This window comes from Oncorhynchus keta, chromosome 35 (assembly GCF_023373465.1).
Source record: "Oncorhynchus keta strain PuntledgeMale-10-30-2019 chromosome 35, Oket_V2, whole genome shotgun sequence".
NCBI classification, from domain to species: domain Eukaryota; kingdom Metazoa; phylum Chordata; class Actinopteri; order Salmoniformes; family Salmonidae; genus Oncorhynchus; species Oncorhynchus keta.
Genome location: NC_068455.1, coordinates 19024198 through 19040434, shown reverse-complemented (window position 1 = coordinate 19040434; position 16237 = coordinate 19024198). Strand labels below are relative to the sequence as shown.

Sequence of the window (16237 nt, the reverse complement as noted above, 5' to 3'; positions counted from 1 at the left end):
CTCTCGGTCTCAGCTTTGATGCACCTGTACTGACCTCGCCTTCTGGATGATAGCGGGGTGAACAGGCAGTGGCTCTGGTGGTTGTTGTACTTGATGTTCTTTATGGCCCAGGGTCTCGAGCTTGATGACTAGTTTGGAGGGTACTATGGTGTTAAATGCTGAGCTGTAGTTGATGAACAGCATTCTCACATAGGTATTCCTCTTGTCCAGATGGGTTAGGGCAGTGTGCAGTGTGGTTGAGATTGCATCGTCTGTGGACCATTTTGGGCGGTAAACAAATTGGAGTGGGTCTAGGGTGTCAGGTAGGGTGGAGGTGATATGGTCCTTGACTAGTCTCTCAAAGCACTTCATGATGACGGAAGTGAGTGCTACGGGGCGGTAGTCGTTTAGCTCAGTTACCTTAGCTTTCTTGGGAACAGGAACAATGGTGGCCCTCTTGAAACATGTGGGAACAGCAGACTGGGATAGGGATTGATTGAATATGTCCGTAAACACACCAGCCAGCTGTATATATATATATCTTGTGCTTAGCTTGTTGCAGTGCATCAGTTCCTCTCAAGCCATTCATTCAGCAAAACCCCAGCCGCAATGTACACATTCTCCACTCTCAATACCACCAAAACAACTGTCTGTGCCTTAAGTCTAAGCCACATCTCCAGTCTAAAGCACATTTTCATACTAAACCTCCTGTCCAGCCTGCTGTGAGTACCCAGTCATGTGCGCATCCAGCCTCACATGCACCAGCCTCATGTGCACTCTGAGCCTCCCAACCTGCAAACTCAGCATCAAGGACACAAACAATTTCAGCATCCTGATGTGTACTGGCTTTCCGTGCCCTATCGACTTCCTATGCACTATGAATCTCTTATGTTTTGTGTCTACAACGCCTACCCACCATCCAGGAAGCCAAACAACTGCTGGTCAGAATTCGACAACTGCTAGCTTCAGGGAGCTTCGAAATATGGAAGCTAGCTGCCATTTATAGTTTATCCCTTTTCTCCTGAAGCACAATCTGAAAGCGCTAAACTGTGGTTGAGTCATGACTGAACAGAACCAAGAGGGTGTACCTTGGCCTGAGTCAGCAATAGGTTTGCACATTTTGGAGAATATTCAGAGGTGGAAACATACCGTGGGAATTAACAGGAATATAATGGGAATTAATATGGTTTTTGCATTGGTTATATACACTGCTCAAAAAAATAAAGGGAACACTTAAACAACACAATGTAACTCCAAGTCAATCACACTTCTGTGAAATCAAACTGTCCACTTAGGAAGCAACACTGATAGACAATACATTTCACATGCTGTTGTGCAAATGGAATAGACAACAGGTGGAAATTATAGGCAATTAGCAAGACACCCCCAATAAAGGAGTGGTTCTGCAGGTGATAACCACAGACCACTTCTCAGTTCCTATGCTTCCTGGCTGATGTTTTGGTCACTTTTGAATGCTGGCGGTGCTTTCACTCTAGTGGTAGCATGAGACGGAGTCTACAACCCACACAAGTGGCTCAGGTAGTGCAGCTCATCCAGGATGGGACATCAATGCGAGCTGTGGCAAGAAGGTTTGCTGTGTCTGTCGCGTAGTGTCCAGAGCATGGAGGCGCTACCAGGAGACACGCCAGTACATCAGGAGACGTGGAGGAGGCCGTAGGAGGGCAACAACCCAGCAGCAGGACCGCTACCTCCGCCTTTGTGCAAGGAGGAGCAGGGGGAGCACTGCCAGAGACCTGCAAAATGATCTCCAGCAGGCCACCATTTTTAAAAATTTTTTTACCTTTATTTAACCAGGCAAGTCAGTTAAGAACATATTCATATTTTCAATGACGGCCTGGGAACAGTGGGTTAACTGCCTGTTCAGGGGCAGAACGACAGATTTGTACCTTGTCAGCTCGGGGGTTTGAACTCGCAACCTTCCGGTTACTAGTCCAACGCTCTAACCACTAGGCTACGCTGCCGCCCCAAATGTGAATGTGTCTGCTCAAACGGTCAGAAACAGACTCCATGAGGGTGGTATGAGGGCCCGACGTCCACAGGTGGGGGTTGTGCTTACAGCCCAACACCGTGCAGGACGTTTGGCATTTGCCAGAGAACACCAAGATTGGCAAATTCGCCACTGGCGCCCTGTGCTCTTCACAGATGAAAGCAGGTTCACACTGAGCACATGTGACAGACGTGACAGAGTCTGGAGACGCTGTGGAGAACGTTCTGCTGCCTGCAACATCCTCCAGCATGACCGGTTTAGCGGTGGGTCAGTCATGGTGTGTGGTGGCATTTCTTTGGGGGGCCGCACAGCCCTCCATGTGCTCGCCAGAGGTAGCCTGACTGCCATTAGGTACCGAGATGAGATCCTCAGACCCCTTGTGAGACCATATGCTGGTGCGGTTGGCCCTGGGTTCCTCCTAATGCAAGACAATTCTAGACCTCATGGGGCTGGAGTGTGTCAGCAGTTCCTGCAAGAGGAAGGCATTGATGCTATGGACTGGCCCACCCATTCCCCAGACCTGAATCCAATTGAGCACATCTGGGACATCATGTCTCACTCCATCCACCAACTGTGGTTGCACCACAGACTGTCCAGGAGTTGGCGGATCTTTTAGTCCAGGTCTGGGAAGAGATCCCTCAGGAGACCATCCGCCACCTCATCAGGAGCATGCCCAGGCGTTGTAGGGAGGTCATACAGGCACGTGGAAGCCCCACACACTACTGAGCCTCATTTTGACTTGTTTTAAGGACATCACATCAAAGTTGGATCAGCCTGTAGTGTGGTTTTCCACTTTAACTTTGAGTGCGACTCCAAATCCAGACCTCCATGGGTTGATAAATTTGATTTCCATTGATAGTTTTTGTGTGGTTTTGTTGTCAGCACATTCAACTATGTACAGAAAAAGTATTTAATAAGAATATTTCATTAATTCAGATCTAGGATGTGTTATTTTAGTGTTCCCTTTATTTGTTTGAGCAGTGTATGTATCATATGGAGACAGAAACAAACTTTTTACATATCACAAGTAGACAGAATTGCAAATGATTAAATCCTTCTAATATAAATTTTAAAAACAATTTATAGTTGCGAATTGAACTTTAATTAAATGAGTTGACTCTTCACTTGGGGATGATTTCACTGAACAACAAAAGGGAATATTTGAATGATACCCAACGATCCATCGCATCTCCCAAAAACATTTAACATACATCTGTAAAATGATAGTCTAGAAATGAAAGCTTTGGTTGTCTTCCTCTCAGGTTTCCATGCCTTCTCCCTGGACCTCCTCAATGTCCACCTCTTGAACATCAGACTCTGATGCCCTATCTTCACTGTCACTTTCCAACCTTGTTGAGGATGGCTCGTTGTCAGGCTCAAAAAGCCTCAAAATTGCCAGGATACCCACCAATTTTTCAACCCTTGTATTGGTCAGCCTGTTGCGTGCTTTGGTGTGTGTGTTCCCAAACAAGGACCAGTTGCGCTCTGAGGCGGCCGATTTTGGTGGGATTTGAAGGATGATGGAGGCAACAATGGAAAGTCCCTTCCACCAGGTGGCTGATGAGATGTTGGCACGACTGCCATATTGCATCTCCATCCCAAAGCCCTTGCTTGGAAGTGTACTTCGCCAGACTGCCAAGAACCTTGCCCTCATCCAGGCCAAGGTGGCGAGACACGGTAGTGATGACACCATAGGCCTTGTTGATCCCTGCACCAGACAGGATGCTCTTGCCAGCATACTTGGGGTCCAACATGTACGCTGCGGCGTGTATGGGCTTCAGGCAGAAGTCTTCACACTTTTTGATGTATTTCAGAACTGCAGTTTCCTCTGCTTGGAACAGTGAAGTGGGCAGGGCAGTACGGATTTCTTCTCTAACATCTGCAAGCAGAGTCTGAACATCAGACAGGATGGAATTGTCTCCCTCAATCTGTGCAATGGCTACTGATATAGGTTTCAGAAGTTTCAGGCTGCTTACCACTCTCTCCCAAAATACATCCAGAAGGATCCTCTTGATGGGTCTGTCCATATCGGCAGACTGTGATATGGCCATTTCTTGGAGAGTCCTTCCCCTCCAGGAGACTGTCAAACATGATGACAACACCACCCCAACAGGTGTTGCTGGGCAGCTTCAATGTGGCGCTCTTATTCTTCTCACTTTGCTTGGTAAGGTAGATTTCTGCTATGACTTGATGACCCTTCACATACCTAACCATTTCCTTGGCTCTCTTGTAGAATGTATCCATTGTTTTCAGTTCCTTGATGTCCTTTAGGAGCAGATTCAATGCATGAGCAGCACAGCCAATGGGTGTGATGTGAGGGTAGGACTCCACTTTATACCAAGCAGCCTTCATTTTCACAGCGTTGTCTGTCACCAGTGCAAATACCTTCTGTGGTCCAAGGTCAATGATGACTGCCTTCAACTCATCTGCAATGTAGAAACGTGTGTGTCTGTTGTCCCTTGTGTCTGTGCTCTTGTAGAATACTGGTTGAGGGGTGGAGATGTAGTTAATTATTCCTTGCCCACGAACATTCAAACCCCCCATCAGAGATGTTTGCAATACAGTCCGCTTTCTATATGATTTGCTTGACCTTCACTTGAACTCTGCATCCAGCAAATGAGTAGATAAATTATGTCTGGTTGGAGGGGTGTATGCTTTTCCTTCTACATTAGCTGCAGTGAAATGTCTCCACACAGACAGTGTCCGTGGCATTTTCCTGTAAAGATGAGAAAAGAGTAAAAAAAAAAAATACAATTCAATGTACAGAAATAGTTAGTTAGATTAAACAACTCCTTTGTAAGGTAAATGTTTTAAAATGAAACGTATGGAAACAGGTGAATTAACACTCCCCCGTTAGCAGGCTCAAGCAAGCTAAAACATACATGGTAGCAAAAACTAACTAGCAGAAATTGTTAACAAGTTAGAAATTATTTAAACACTTTGCTGTAGGCTACTATTTACTAGTTAACAAAAAAATCATGTCATAAAATATATTCACCCCATTCAGTACTGTCAAAACTTACCAGAAAGCATGTAGTCCTTGGCTCAGACAGTATAGTAGTGTGGACTCAATAGCATCTCATTAGTGTGCAATATCTGTGGAAGAGTGTACTGCACGTGACGGAATAATGCACTGTGCATGCAGAGGGTTGCAATTCCATTGAATTGGGGATAGTTGCCTTGTGTGCAATCCACAAAAATTATAAGCTAACTGTTTTTGATGAATTTCAGCAAAATTCCCAGGCTTAATTTACCATGGAAAATGTTCAGAAAATTTTGGAAATTTACCGGAAAGTTTCTGACCCTTTGCAACCCTAGTCATCACTGTCCATCGGATACACTGGGCTACAAGCACCGACCAGTTGAGTACAAGAGCCTTAACCTGAGAAACTTGTACAAAGTCTTGGCAAGTCAGTACGACCGGCTGGGTTTCATGTCACTCTTCACCACACGAGGTAAAGTCCTGCTACCGCAACTGTGGGTTAATAACAGAGTGTGGGATAACCCAATTCCAACCCCCAGAGAGCACTATCCATCAGGCCTGGACTGAGAGGGAAGGTGAGCTCCCTGAATTGGTCAAGATCCAGATTCCCAGATGCTATAGCCCCAGTGAACATCCCAGTTACTTTCAAGAGTTGCATGTGTTCGGTGATGCTTCAGAGCCGGCTTAAGGGTATGTGGCATACCACAGGATCGAAACCCAGTAAGCACAAGTCCACGTCTCCTTTGTCATGGAAAACTCAAGACTAGCTCCTAAATGTCCTCTTTCCATTCTCTGGCAGTCGCTGCCCTTACAGTTGCCAAGCTGTTACAGACCGATATCCCCTTACCTGTGGACAGGACAGTTCGGTGGTCAGACTCGACTAGGGATGTCAAGCTGTGCGCCAACACCAACATTCCTGCCTCAAGTGCAGGGAATGGAAAGCCAAACCCATGTCCCCAAAATGTCTGGCCTACCTTCCTCCCATCTCCACCTACACCAGCCACAGAGAAAGAGGATGGAAATGGCAATTGTTAGAAGAGAAATACCGGGGGCACACTTCCCACCCACCTGGACACCTACAGCACCCGATGCCATAGGAAGGACAAAAAGATCATTAAGGACATTAACCTTAGTCTTAGGTCAGTTAGGATCACCACTTTATTTTAAGAATGTGAAATGTCAGAGTAGTAGAGAACAATTTATTTCAGCTTTTATTTCTTTCATCACATTCCCAGTGGGTCAGAAGTTTCCATACACTCAATTAGTATTTGGTAGCATTGCCTTTAGATTGTTTAACTTGGGTCAAACGTCTTTTCTCTTGTAACCCTTTCCTTTGCGTATTTTGGATGCATTTATGACCAACCTTTTTGAACTGCAAACCAGCATCTCTGTGTTTTAATGCAGGGGTTCCACAACTTTTTCACTTGGGGCCTCCCTTCCAGCATTGGAACATCCCATGGTGTCAGCTTCTGCTACCATTACTGTCAAGCCATCTACGCATACAATTTGATGCATATGTTCAATAAATCCAACGTATGCACCAGAGAACGTACTGCGACTGCCTCTGCAACACAATGCTGCAAGGCAATCACAGCATTAACGTACTTCTGGTGTACCAAAATGCAATGTCGGTATGATCTAGGCGTCAAGCAGACTAGGCTAGAGCAGGGGTTGTCCTTCTGGAAGGTTCTCCTATCTCCACAAAGGAACTCTGGAACTCTGTCAGAGTGACCATCAGGTTCTTGGTCACCTCCCTGACCAAGGCCCTACTCCTCCGATGGCTCAGTTTGGCAGGACGGCGAGAAAGAGTCTTGCTGGTTCCAAATTAATTCCATTTAAGAATGATTGAGGCCACTGTATTCTTGAGGACCTTCAATGCTGCAGACATGTTTTGGTACCCTTTCCCAGATCTGTGCCTCGACACAATCCTGTCTCTGAGCTCTACTGACAATTCCTTCAACCTCGTGGCTTGGTTTTTGCTCTGACATGCACTGTCAACTGTGGGACTTCATATAGACAGGTGTGTGCCTTTCCAAATCATGTCCAATCAATTTACCACAAGTGGACTCCAATCCCTCAAACTAAGATGGCGTAGCAGTGGGATGTCTGTTTTGATTGTCTTGTCCCGTCCCTTGTATATATCGTTTTTCTTCATATATATTTTTTACATTTTTTATTTCATTTTCCATCTACAGACTGAACATACTCTCCTGCAACCCACCTCACCCAATGTGGTATGGATCTGCTATTTTTTTACACTTTAGAACCGGGAACCCCCTTCAGAAGCTAGACAGCTAACTAGCTACTAGTCAGTTAGCCACTGCTAGTGGTCATCACCATTAGCCACTGCTAGTGGTCAAGCACCAGTTAGCCTGGAGTTAGCCTCGAACTAGGCCAATCTCCCGGCAAGCCGAAGAGATCCATCAAGCAAATCCGGGGCTTCAATTACCTCTTCTGCCAATTGGCCTGCCGACACGGAGTCCCGCCGATCCATCACAACTGGTCTGCTGACGTAACCGTCCGAGGGGGTTTCAACAGGCTTTCCCTGATAAGAGACATACCCCAAGCGACTTACAGCTGTAATCGCAGCAAAAGGTGGCGCTACAAAGTATTAACTTAAGGGGGCTGAATAATTTTGCACGCCCAACTTTTCAGTTTTTGATTTGTTAAAAAAGTTTGAAATATCCAATAAATGTCGTTCCACTTCATGATTGTGTCCCACTTGTTGTTGATTCTTCACAAAAAAATACAGCTTTATATCTTTATGTTTGAAGCCTGAAATGTGGCAAAAGGTCGCAAAGTTCAAGGGGGCCGAATACTTTCGCAAAGCACTGTATATTGCTCTGGTCATCCCTTTAGCCAACACTTCCTTTAGCCGCCTTTCCTTCTAGTTTCTGTTGCCAATGGCTGGAACGAATCGCAAAAGTCACCGAAACTGGAGACATATCTCCCTCTCTAACTTTAAGCATCAGCTGTCAGAGCAGCTTACCGATCACTGTACCTGTACACAGCCAATCTGTAAATAGCACACCCGATTACCTCATCCCCATATTATTACTTACCCTCTTACTCTTTTTCAAGTATCTCTACTTGCACATCTATCACTCCAGTATTAATGCTAAATTGTAATTAGTTTCACCTCGAGGGCCTATTTATTGCCTACTTCCCTACATTTGCACACACTGTATATAGATTTTTCTATTTTTCTTATATTTTGTGTTATTGACTGTACATTTGTTTATGTGTAACTCTGTGGTGTTGTTTTTGTCACACTGCTTTATCTTGGCCAGGTAGCAGTTGTAAATGAGAACTTGTTCTCAACTGGCCTACCTGGTTAAATAAAGGTGAAATAAATTAAATAAATAAAGTTGTAGATACATCTCAAGGATGATCCATGGAAACAGGATGCACCTGAGCTCAATTTCGAGTGTCATACCAAATGGTCTGAATACTTATGTAAATAAGGTATGTTTTTAACTTTTAATACATTTGAAAACTTCTAAACTTGTTTTTGCTTTGTCATTATGGGGTATTGTGTTTGGATTGATTACATTTTTTAAAAGTCAATTTTAGAATAAGGCTGTAACGTAACAAAATGTGGAAAAGGTAAAGGGGTCTCAATAATTTGCGAATGAACTGTATATAGACATAATATTGTTATGGCATGTTACTGGCATACCTAAAATACACTATATATACACAAAAGTATGTGGACACCCCTAGTGGATTCAGTTACAACACTCACTACCAAGTTCCAAACTGCCTCTGGAAGTAACTTCAGCACAATAACTGTTTGTCGGGAACTTCGTGAAATGGGTTCCCATGGCTGAGAAACCGGACACATGCCTAAGATCACCATGCACAATACCAAGCGTCGGCTGGAGTGGTGCAAAACTCGCCGCCATTGGACTCTGGAGCAGTGGAAACACGTTCTCTGGAGTGATGAATCTTTGGCGAATGGCAGGAGAACACTACCTACCCCAATGCATAGTGCCAAATGTAAAGTTTGGTGGAGGAGGAATAATGGTCTGTGCTATTTTACATGGTTCGGGCTAGGCCCTTTAGTTCCAGTGAAGGGAAATCTTAAAGCTACAGCATACACTGGCATTCTAGATGATTATGTGCTTCTAACTTTGTGGCAACAGTTTGGGGAAGGCCCTTTCCTGTTTCATCATGACAATGCCTCTGCACAAAGTGAGGTCCATATAGAAAAGGTTTGTTGAGATCGGTGTGGAAGAACTTGACTGGCCTGCACAAAGCCCTGACCTCAACCCCATTGAACATCTTTGAGCAAAATTTGAATGTCGAGCCAGGCCTAATTGCCCAAAATCAGTGCCCAAACTCACCAATGCTTTTGTGACTGGATGGAAGCAAGTCCTTGCAGCAATGTTCCAACATCTAGTGGAAAGCCTTCCCAGAAGAGTGGGGGCTGTTATAGGAGCAAAGGGGGGACCAACTAGATATGAATGCCCCTGGTTGTGGAATGAGATTTGATTAGCAGCTGTCCACATACACTACATGACCAAAAGTATGTCAAACAGTTAACGTGGAAGCTATAGCTAAACCCTAACATGTAGTTAGTGTGGCTTTCGAATCCAAAAACATTCTCCCATGTTCACAAATATCGTAAAATGACTCCGCTACATTCTCAGCTGAGTGTCAACCTTGCTAACGTTAGGTATATAATGTTAGCGAACAAAGCTAAAGTAGCGTAGCCATTTAACCATATACCGTTTATTTTCACATGACAATATAGCGTTACCTTTTTGAAGCACTTACCACAGAATCATAAATGTAACCAGAGACAGGGTTATCTCATGAATTCTTCAAGCAACTAATAAGCACACCCCTATAATACAATCCTTTCTGTGAAATTGAGGAAGTTCTGATTCCATTTGGAATTATGGTGTTGATCATCTTTAGTCCACCAGGGAGCAGTCGATGATTAGCTAAACTAAATCGTTCACAAACCTCAATCCAGATAGTTTTGAGAAAAGAGGACTTTAATAATTAAATACATACATATTTAGGCAAAGTCACAAATGGTAGGGGGGAACTTTCTAGTGCTGATGTTATTAATTACGGCAATTTGCAGGTGGAAATGTAGCCAGGATTGATAGTAAATTGCTGAACTGTGTTTACCAGCATATATATATTTTTGATTATTCCTGTAGATATTTAAGATTCCGTTTCTGACGAGTGTGCAGTGCACTTGATTTAAATGTTTACCGTTATGATATTACACTCCACCACAGTAGGTGGCGATATTGAAGCATGTTGTTCAATGCGGCTGCTGTTGTGTTGAACATAAAGCCATTTTCTTGTTGGTTGGAGAGTGACTGGGATGTGCTGAAACACATCAGACAGAGTTGTTATAAAGGATTTTTTGAAGAGTTTTTACCACAATGAGTTCAATTGGAACTGGGGTAAGTTTGATAAGATACTTTTCCTTCATTTTTTTAATGCTAACAAATAAAATGTTTGGTAACTTGTTAGCCTCGGCTCATCTTAGCCAGGCTAGCAACAAAGTTAGCCAACTTGCTAACTAGCTAGCTGTGACTGCTCTGTGCTAGTTGTAGGTTTCAGTAGATAACTAGCTAATAATACATTTAATCACGTCATTCGTGTAAGATCTATAATCGTACATCGTGGTGAAGTACATTTTACACTGGGTACTGTTACCTAGCTGTTATTGCCTTGCAGTACTACTGTTAGTTTGATACTAAGCCATGTTGTCATGCCTGCTGTGCTGAGTCACTTGCACTACAGGCTAGTTAGCTACAGTAGCAATGCTGGCTAAGCTAAATCGAAATTGAAACCAATTAAACTGATTTGGTGTAGGAGAGCTACGGAGAGCTATCGATATCCAATCTATCAACAAATGTTTGATATCACATTATATTTACAAGTTGGACAATGTTGGAATCGTTTAATTAGCTAGATTGACCCTCACACCTGCACTTTCAAATGGCTCGGTGATATCCGGTATCTTTGGGAGGTCCCTAACCGTAATCTTTTTCAATGTATGGATGTCCCAAGGAGCCTAGATTGCACGGAGCCTTTCAAAGGGGATTCCTCTATTGTGAATCTAAGTTACTTCCATGATTTTGCTAGCCATTACTATGAAAAGTGGCACCAATGAGTATTGGTGAGATTGTAAAAGTTTGAAGACTGGCAGTTCCTGTCAATGAAACATGTATGTTATATCAACAGCAGTGGTCATCAAAGTATAACACCCAAATCTCCCTCTCTAGTATGACTTGTCTGCCTCCACCTTTTCCCCTGATGGAAGGGTGTTCCAGGTGGAATATGCCATGAAGGCAGTAGAAAACAGCAGGTATGTGATCTTTCCATCTTTTAATGTGTTTTTGAATGCAGTACTACCCACATGATGGAAAGTGACAGGATTTTTTTTTTGTACTCAAGTGAATCAATTAGTTGGTTTTTGTTCTTTCTCCTTACAGCACAGCAATTGGGATCCGGTGCAAGGATGGGGTTGTGTTCGGTGTCGAGAAATTGGTTCTCTCCAAACTTTACGAACAAGGCTCAAACAAGCGTATCTTCAATGTCGACCGTCACGTAGGGATGGTATGTATTCATCCACAGACCACATGCCCAGTATATACATGTGTTGTGTTTACCAACAAACTGATGTGCATGCAACCACGTGGAGAAAACCCAAATCTTACAATCAAAGGATTAAAATGTAAGCTAATAAATCTGCAAATTTTTATTAAACATCAAGAGATTTACCCATTGTACTTTATATGCTGTTTATTTCAAATACATAGTTACAGTTGCTGGTTAGTTAGCTAGCTCACTATAGCTTCCAGACCCTATTGGATTGGCTGTTGATACCTAGCATGCTGTCGGCTTGCTAGCACCAACATGGCGAGCCACTCTGGACGAAGCTAGCGTGGCTGGGCAAATCATCGCTAGTTAGTGGATCTTGGCCGTAACACTATTTGCAATGTCGCCCCTTCTCTGCTGTTTACTTTGTGCATAGCTGAATCTACCTTAACGTTTTTTACCGATAGGCAGTTGCTGGACTACTGGCTGATGCTCGATCCCTGTCTGAGGTGGCCAGAGAAGAGGCCTCCAACTTCAGATCCAACTATGGACACAACATCCCACTGAAGGTAAAAAGAACTCTGATGCTCTTGATCAGTTTTTTTCTTTCAAACTCCTCCTTGTGTACCCTGTCAGTTCCACATATTTGGTCTGTTCCATTACAGTACTACCACACCTGATTCAACTGGTTGCTTTGCCTTTTCCCCAAGTCCTATGGACAATTGCAATATTCCTTGATTTGAGAAAAGATACATACAGGATAAGTCAGAAGTTTACATACACTTAGGTTGGAGTCATTAAAACACGTTTTTCAACCACTCCACAAATTTCTTGTTAACAAACTATAGTTTTGGCAAGTCGGTTAGATACGTCATTTTTTCCCAAAATTGTTTAGACAGATAATTTCACTTTTATAATTCACTGTATCACAATTTCAGTGGGTCAGAAGTTTACATACACTAAGTTGACTGTGCATTTAAACAGCTTGTAAAATTCCAGAAAATTATATCATGGCTTTAGAAGCTTCTGATAGGCTAATTAACATTATTTGAGTCAATTGGCAGTGTACCTGTAGATGTATTTCAAGGCCTACCTTAAAACTCAGTGCCTCTTTGCTTGACATCATGGGAAATCAAAAGACATCAGCGAAGAACTCAGATTAGTTTTTGTAGACCTCCAAGTCTGGTTCATCCTTGGGAGCAATTTCCAAATGCCTGAAGGTACCACGTTCATCTGAACAAACAATAGTACACAAGTATAAGCACCATGGGACCACACAGCCGTCATACCGCTCAGGAAGGAGTCACATTCTATATCCTAGAGATGAACGTACTTTGGTGCAAAAAGTGCAAATCAATCCGAGAACAGCGACCGACCTTGTGAGTGAAACAAGTCCTATGTTGACATAACCTGAAAGGCCAGGTCTTCCAAATGGACAGTGACCCCAAGCATACTTCCAAAGTTGTGGCAAACTAGCTTAAGGACAAAGAAGTCATGGTATTGGAGTGGGTGAGCAAGGAGGCCGACAAACCTGACTCAGTTACACCAGCTCTGTCAGGAGGAATGGGCCAAAATTCACCTAACTTATTGTGGGAAGCTTGTGGAAGGCTACCTGAAACGTTTGACCCAAGTTAAACAATTTAAAGGCAATGTTACCAAATACTAATTGAGTATTAGTATTTATTATTCTGACTTCACATTCTTATAATAAAGTGCTGATATTAACAGGGAACTTTTACTAGGATTAAATGTCAAGAATTGTGAAAAACTGAGTTTAAATGTAGTTGGCTAAGGTGTATGGTAACTTTTTATTTATTTTAATTGTATTTTTACCCCTTTTTCTCCCCAATTTCGTGGTATCCAATTGTTTTAGTAGCTACTATCTTGTCTCATCGCTACAACTCCCGTACGGGCACGGGAGAGACGAAGGTTGAAAGTAATGCGTCCTCCGATACACAACCCAACCAAGCCGTGCCCGGCCCGCCACAGGAGTTGCTGGTGCGCGATGAGACAAGGATATCCCTAACGACGCTAGGCCAATTGTGCGTCGCCCCACAGACCTCCCGGTCGCGGCCGGTTCCGACAGAGGACAGAGCCTGGGCGCGAACCCAGGGTCTCTGGTGGCACAGCTGGCGCTGCAATACAGCAGCCCTTAACCCCCCGGGTGGCGCAGTGGTTAACTTTTGACTTCAACTGTATAATCTCTCTTTACAGCATCTCTCAGAGAGAGTGGCCATGTACGTCCATGCCTACACGCTATACAGTGCGGTGCGGCCGTTTGGATGTAGCTTCATTTTGGGCTCTTACGATCAAGATGATGGTCCTCAGCTGTACATGGTTGACCCCTCTGGAATCTCATATGTGAGTTATCTTTGGGGGGTTTATTCCCAAACAGGCGCTGTCTGTCATTCATTTACTGATTTCACACTACACGTTTAGGGATGTTTTTTTCAGACCCAGATTAAGACTCATCCAGTAATGAGGCATTCTCTGTGGGGATTTTACCTTGAGCATGTGGTTTAGTCCTGGACTAGTTTTAATCTGGGTCATGGAAAATGGCCCTTTTTTTTAAGGTGTTTGAACCTGTGCAATGTTTGATTGGGAATGTTGATTGATTGTCAACATAGATGTTGTATATCTTGTCATTCAACCTTAAATTATGACCTGAAATTTGTAACATTAGGCGATGCTGTTAAAATATTAGATGACCACTTATTCATTATTTTGTTTTATCAAGGGTTACTGGGGATGTGCTATTGGAAAAGCCAAGCAAGCCGCCAAGACAGAAATTGAAAAGCTTCAGGTAAGAATATTACTTGAGCCAAGTTTAAGACAAGGGAAGATCTTGCTTAATTGTTTGATTTTGTGTGCTATTGCTATCAACAGATGAAAGACATGACCTGCAGGGAGTTGGTAAAAGAGGTGGCCAAAATGTAAGTGTTTTTGTTTGTTATATTAAAGGATCACAAACCCACACTGTTGTTCACACTCATGAATAGCCTCCAATCAAGGCACTGCATATTAAGTTGCTACTAACATGTACTGTTGGATGTTTTGTAGAATCTACATTGTACATGATGAAGTGAAAGACAAATCGTTCGAGTTGGAACTAAGCTGGGTTGGAGAAGGTAATGCCACTTTCCCTTATACACATGTATTTTTAAGTCTGGTATTGTCTCCCTTTGTACATCTGTATATGACAAATGTAACAAAGGCAGAGTTTTGTACCCTGGTCTAAGCCACCACTAGTGTACCGGGTTAGCAGCCATAGTGTTTTTGTAAGAAACTTGTCTCTGGTTGTGAGCAGTGTCACACATTTTAAATCTGACATTTAACCCAGCTCATAACGAGGCAAGTCCGTTAAGAACAAATTCTTATTTACAATGACTGTCTACCCCGGGCCAATTGTGTGCCACCCTCTCCGTGCTAGAGGCATCACTACAGACCCTGGTTCGGTTCCAGGCTGTATCACAACTGTCCGTGATTGGGAGTCCCATAGGGCGTTGTTGTAAATAAGAAATTGTTCTTAACCGACTTGCCTAGTTAAATAAAATAACAAAGTGATGTATGGCAAGCATGTGCAATAAGGGGTTATGATTCTGTTCGATACTCAACCCTCACCAGTTTTGACTAGCTATCACCTGGTCTAGTCAAATTGATCGCAGTGAAACTTATGACCTTCATGTCCCTTCACCAGTGACAAATGGAAAACATGTGCTGGTTCCAAAAGACGTCAGGGAGGAGGCAGAGAAGTATGCTAAGGTATGTACCACGACTACCAGTCATTCATTTTTATGTTCCATGGCATTTCTGTGACCTACTGTATTCTAACCAAAAATACATCTGTGGTTTGAACTAGAGTCTTCTGTGCGCCACACGACTGAGTTAGCTTGCTGAGCTAAAGCCCAAGCTTTAGCCCAGGGAGCCAACTCAAGTCTTCAGGTCCCAGGCAAGGTTACCCATCACGTGAGAATGGTTCACTGAACCACTTCCATTATATCTGTCTTGCTGGTGTCTGATTCACAATGCCTTATGCTTCCACTATAGGATTCCTTGGAGGAGGAAGATGACTCTGATGAAGACAACATGTAAACTCATTTCTGTGGTTTCTCCAACCGTCACACACCTACTGACAGGACGGCTCTCCAAGAGACACAAATTGTTTTGTAATTAATGGACCATTCATGCCATTTCTTTCCATTTAGGGTTTGATGGATTTCAGCCTTAAAATAAAAGTTGAAGATAAGCACTGTTTATACTAAAAGCATATTTGGACTTTTTTTTTGTGAGACTCTAAATGCTGTCAAAGGTTTGCCTCTGTCATTTGATTTTGGAATTGTGTGTATTTAGCACATATCTCAAGGACTGTCACTTGATCCTTCTGGTGGTGCCAGTTGTGGAAGAAGACTTAGATTCTATTTCAGTGCACAGTGTGATATGTTTCAGGTATGACATGAGTCAGTGACCCGGCGGGCAAAAGTCTCCACATTGACCTTACAGATGGACGTCCAACTCCGTACCTTTCCTCCTCACATTGCCACTCCATGCCAGCCTCATCTGGTTCTCTCCCTGCTTGGATACAATTTTAAATCCAATTGTATTCATCACATAAACCCACAATAGCATCTGCTAAATATGTGTAACTAAATACTTGTGCAGTGGTATCTAACAATACACATCTAAATGTAAAAGAATGC

The 16237-nt window shown here is 43.3% G+C and overlaps 1 protein-coding gene and 1 long non-coding RNA gene across 2 annotated transcripts; one reads left to right on the top strand and one right to left on the bottom strand.

Annotated features, from left to right (window-relative positions):
* Window positions 1–1248: 1248 nt before the first annotated feature.
* LOC118369216 (uncharacterized) lies at window positions 1249–9864 on the bottom strand. The gene is made up of 3 exons (XR_004822517.2): window positions 9750–9864; window positions 9317–9442; window positions 1249–5961 (listed from the first exon to the last, which is right to left on the bottom strand). It is a non-coding gene; the product is annotated as an uncharacterized LOC118369216 (long non-coding RNA).
* Window positions 9865–10228: 364 nt separating this feature from the next.
* Window positions 10229–15794, top strand: LOC118368111 (proteasome subunit alpha type-3). Its single transcript, XM_035751891.2, has 10 exons — window positions 10229–10396; window positions 11225–11307; window positions 11435–11558; window positions 12008–12109; window positions 13755–13901; window positions 14278–14343; window positions 14427–14473; window positions 14601–14668; window positions 15238–15302; window positions 15588–15794. Exons 1-10 carry the CDS (start codon window positions 10376–10378, stop codon window positions 15630–15632), a joined length of 768 nt encoding a protein of 255 aa, XP_035607784.1. The 5' UTR covers window positions 10229–10375; the 3' UTR covers window positions 15633–15794.
* The last annotated feature ends 443 nt before the right edge of the window (window positions 15795–16237 follow it).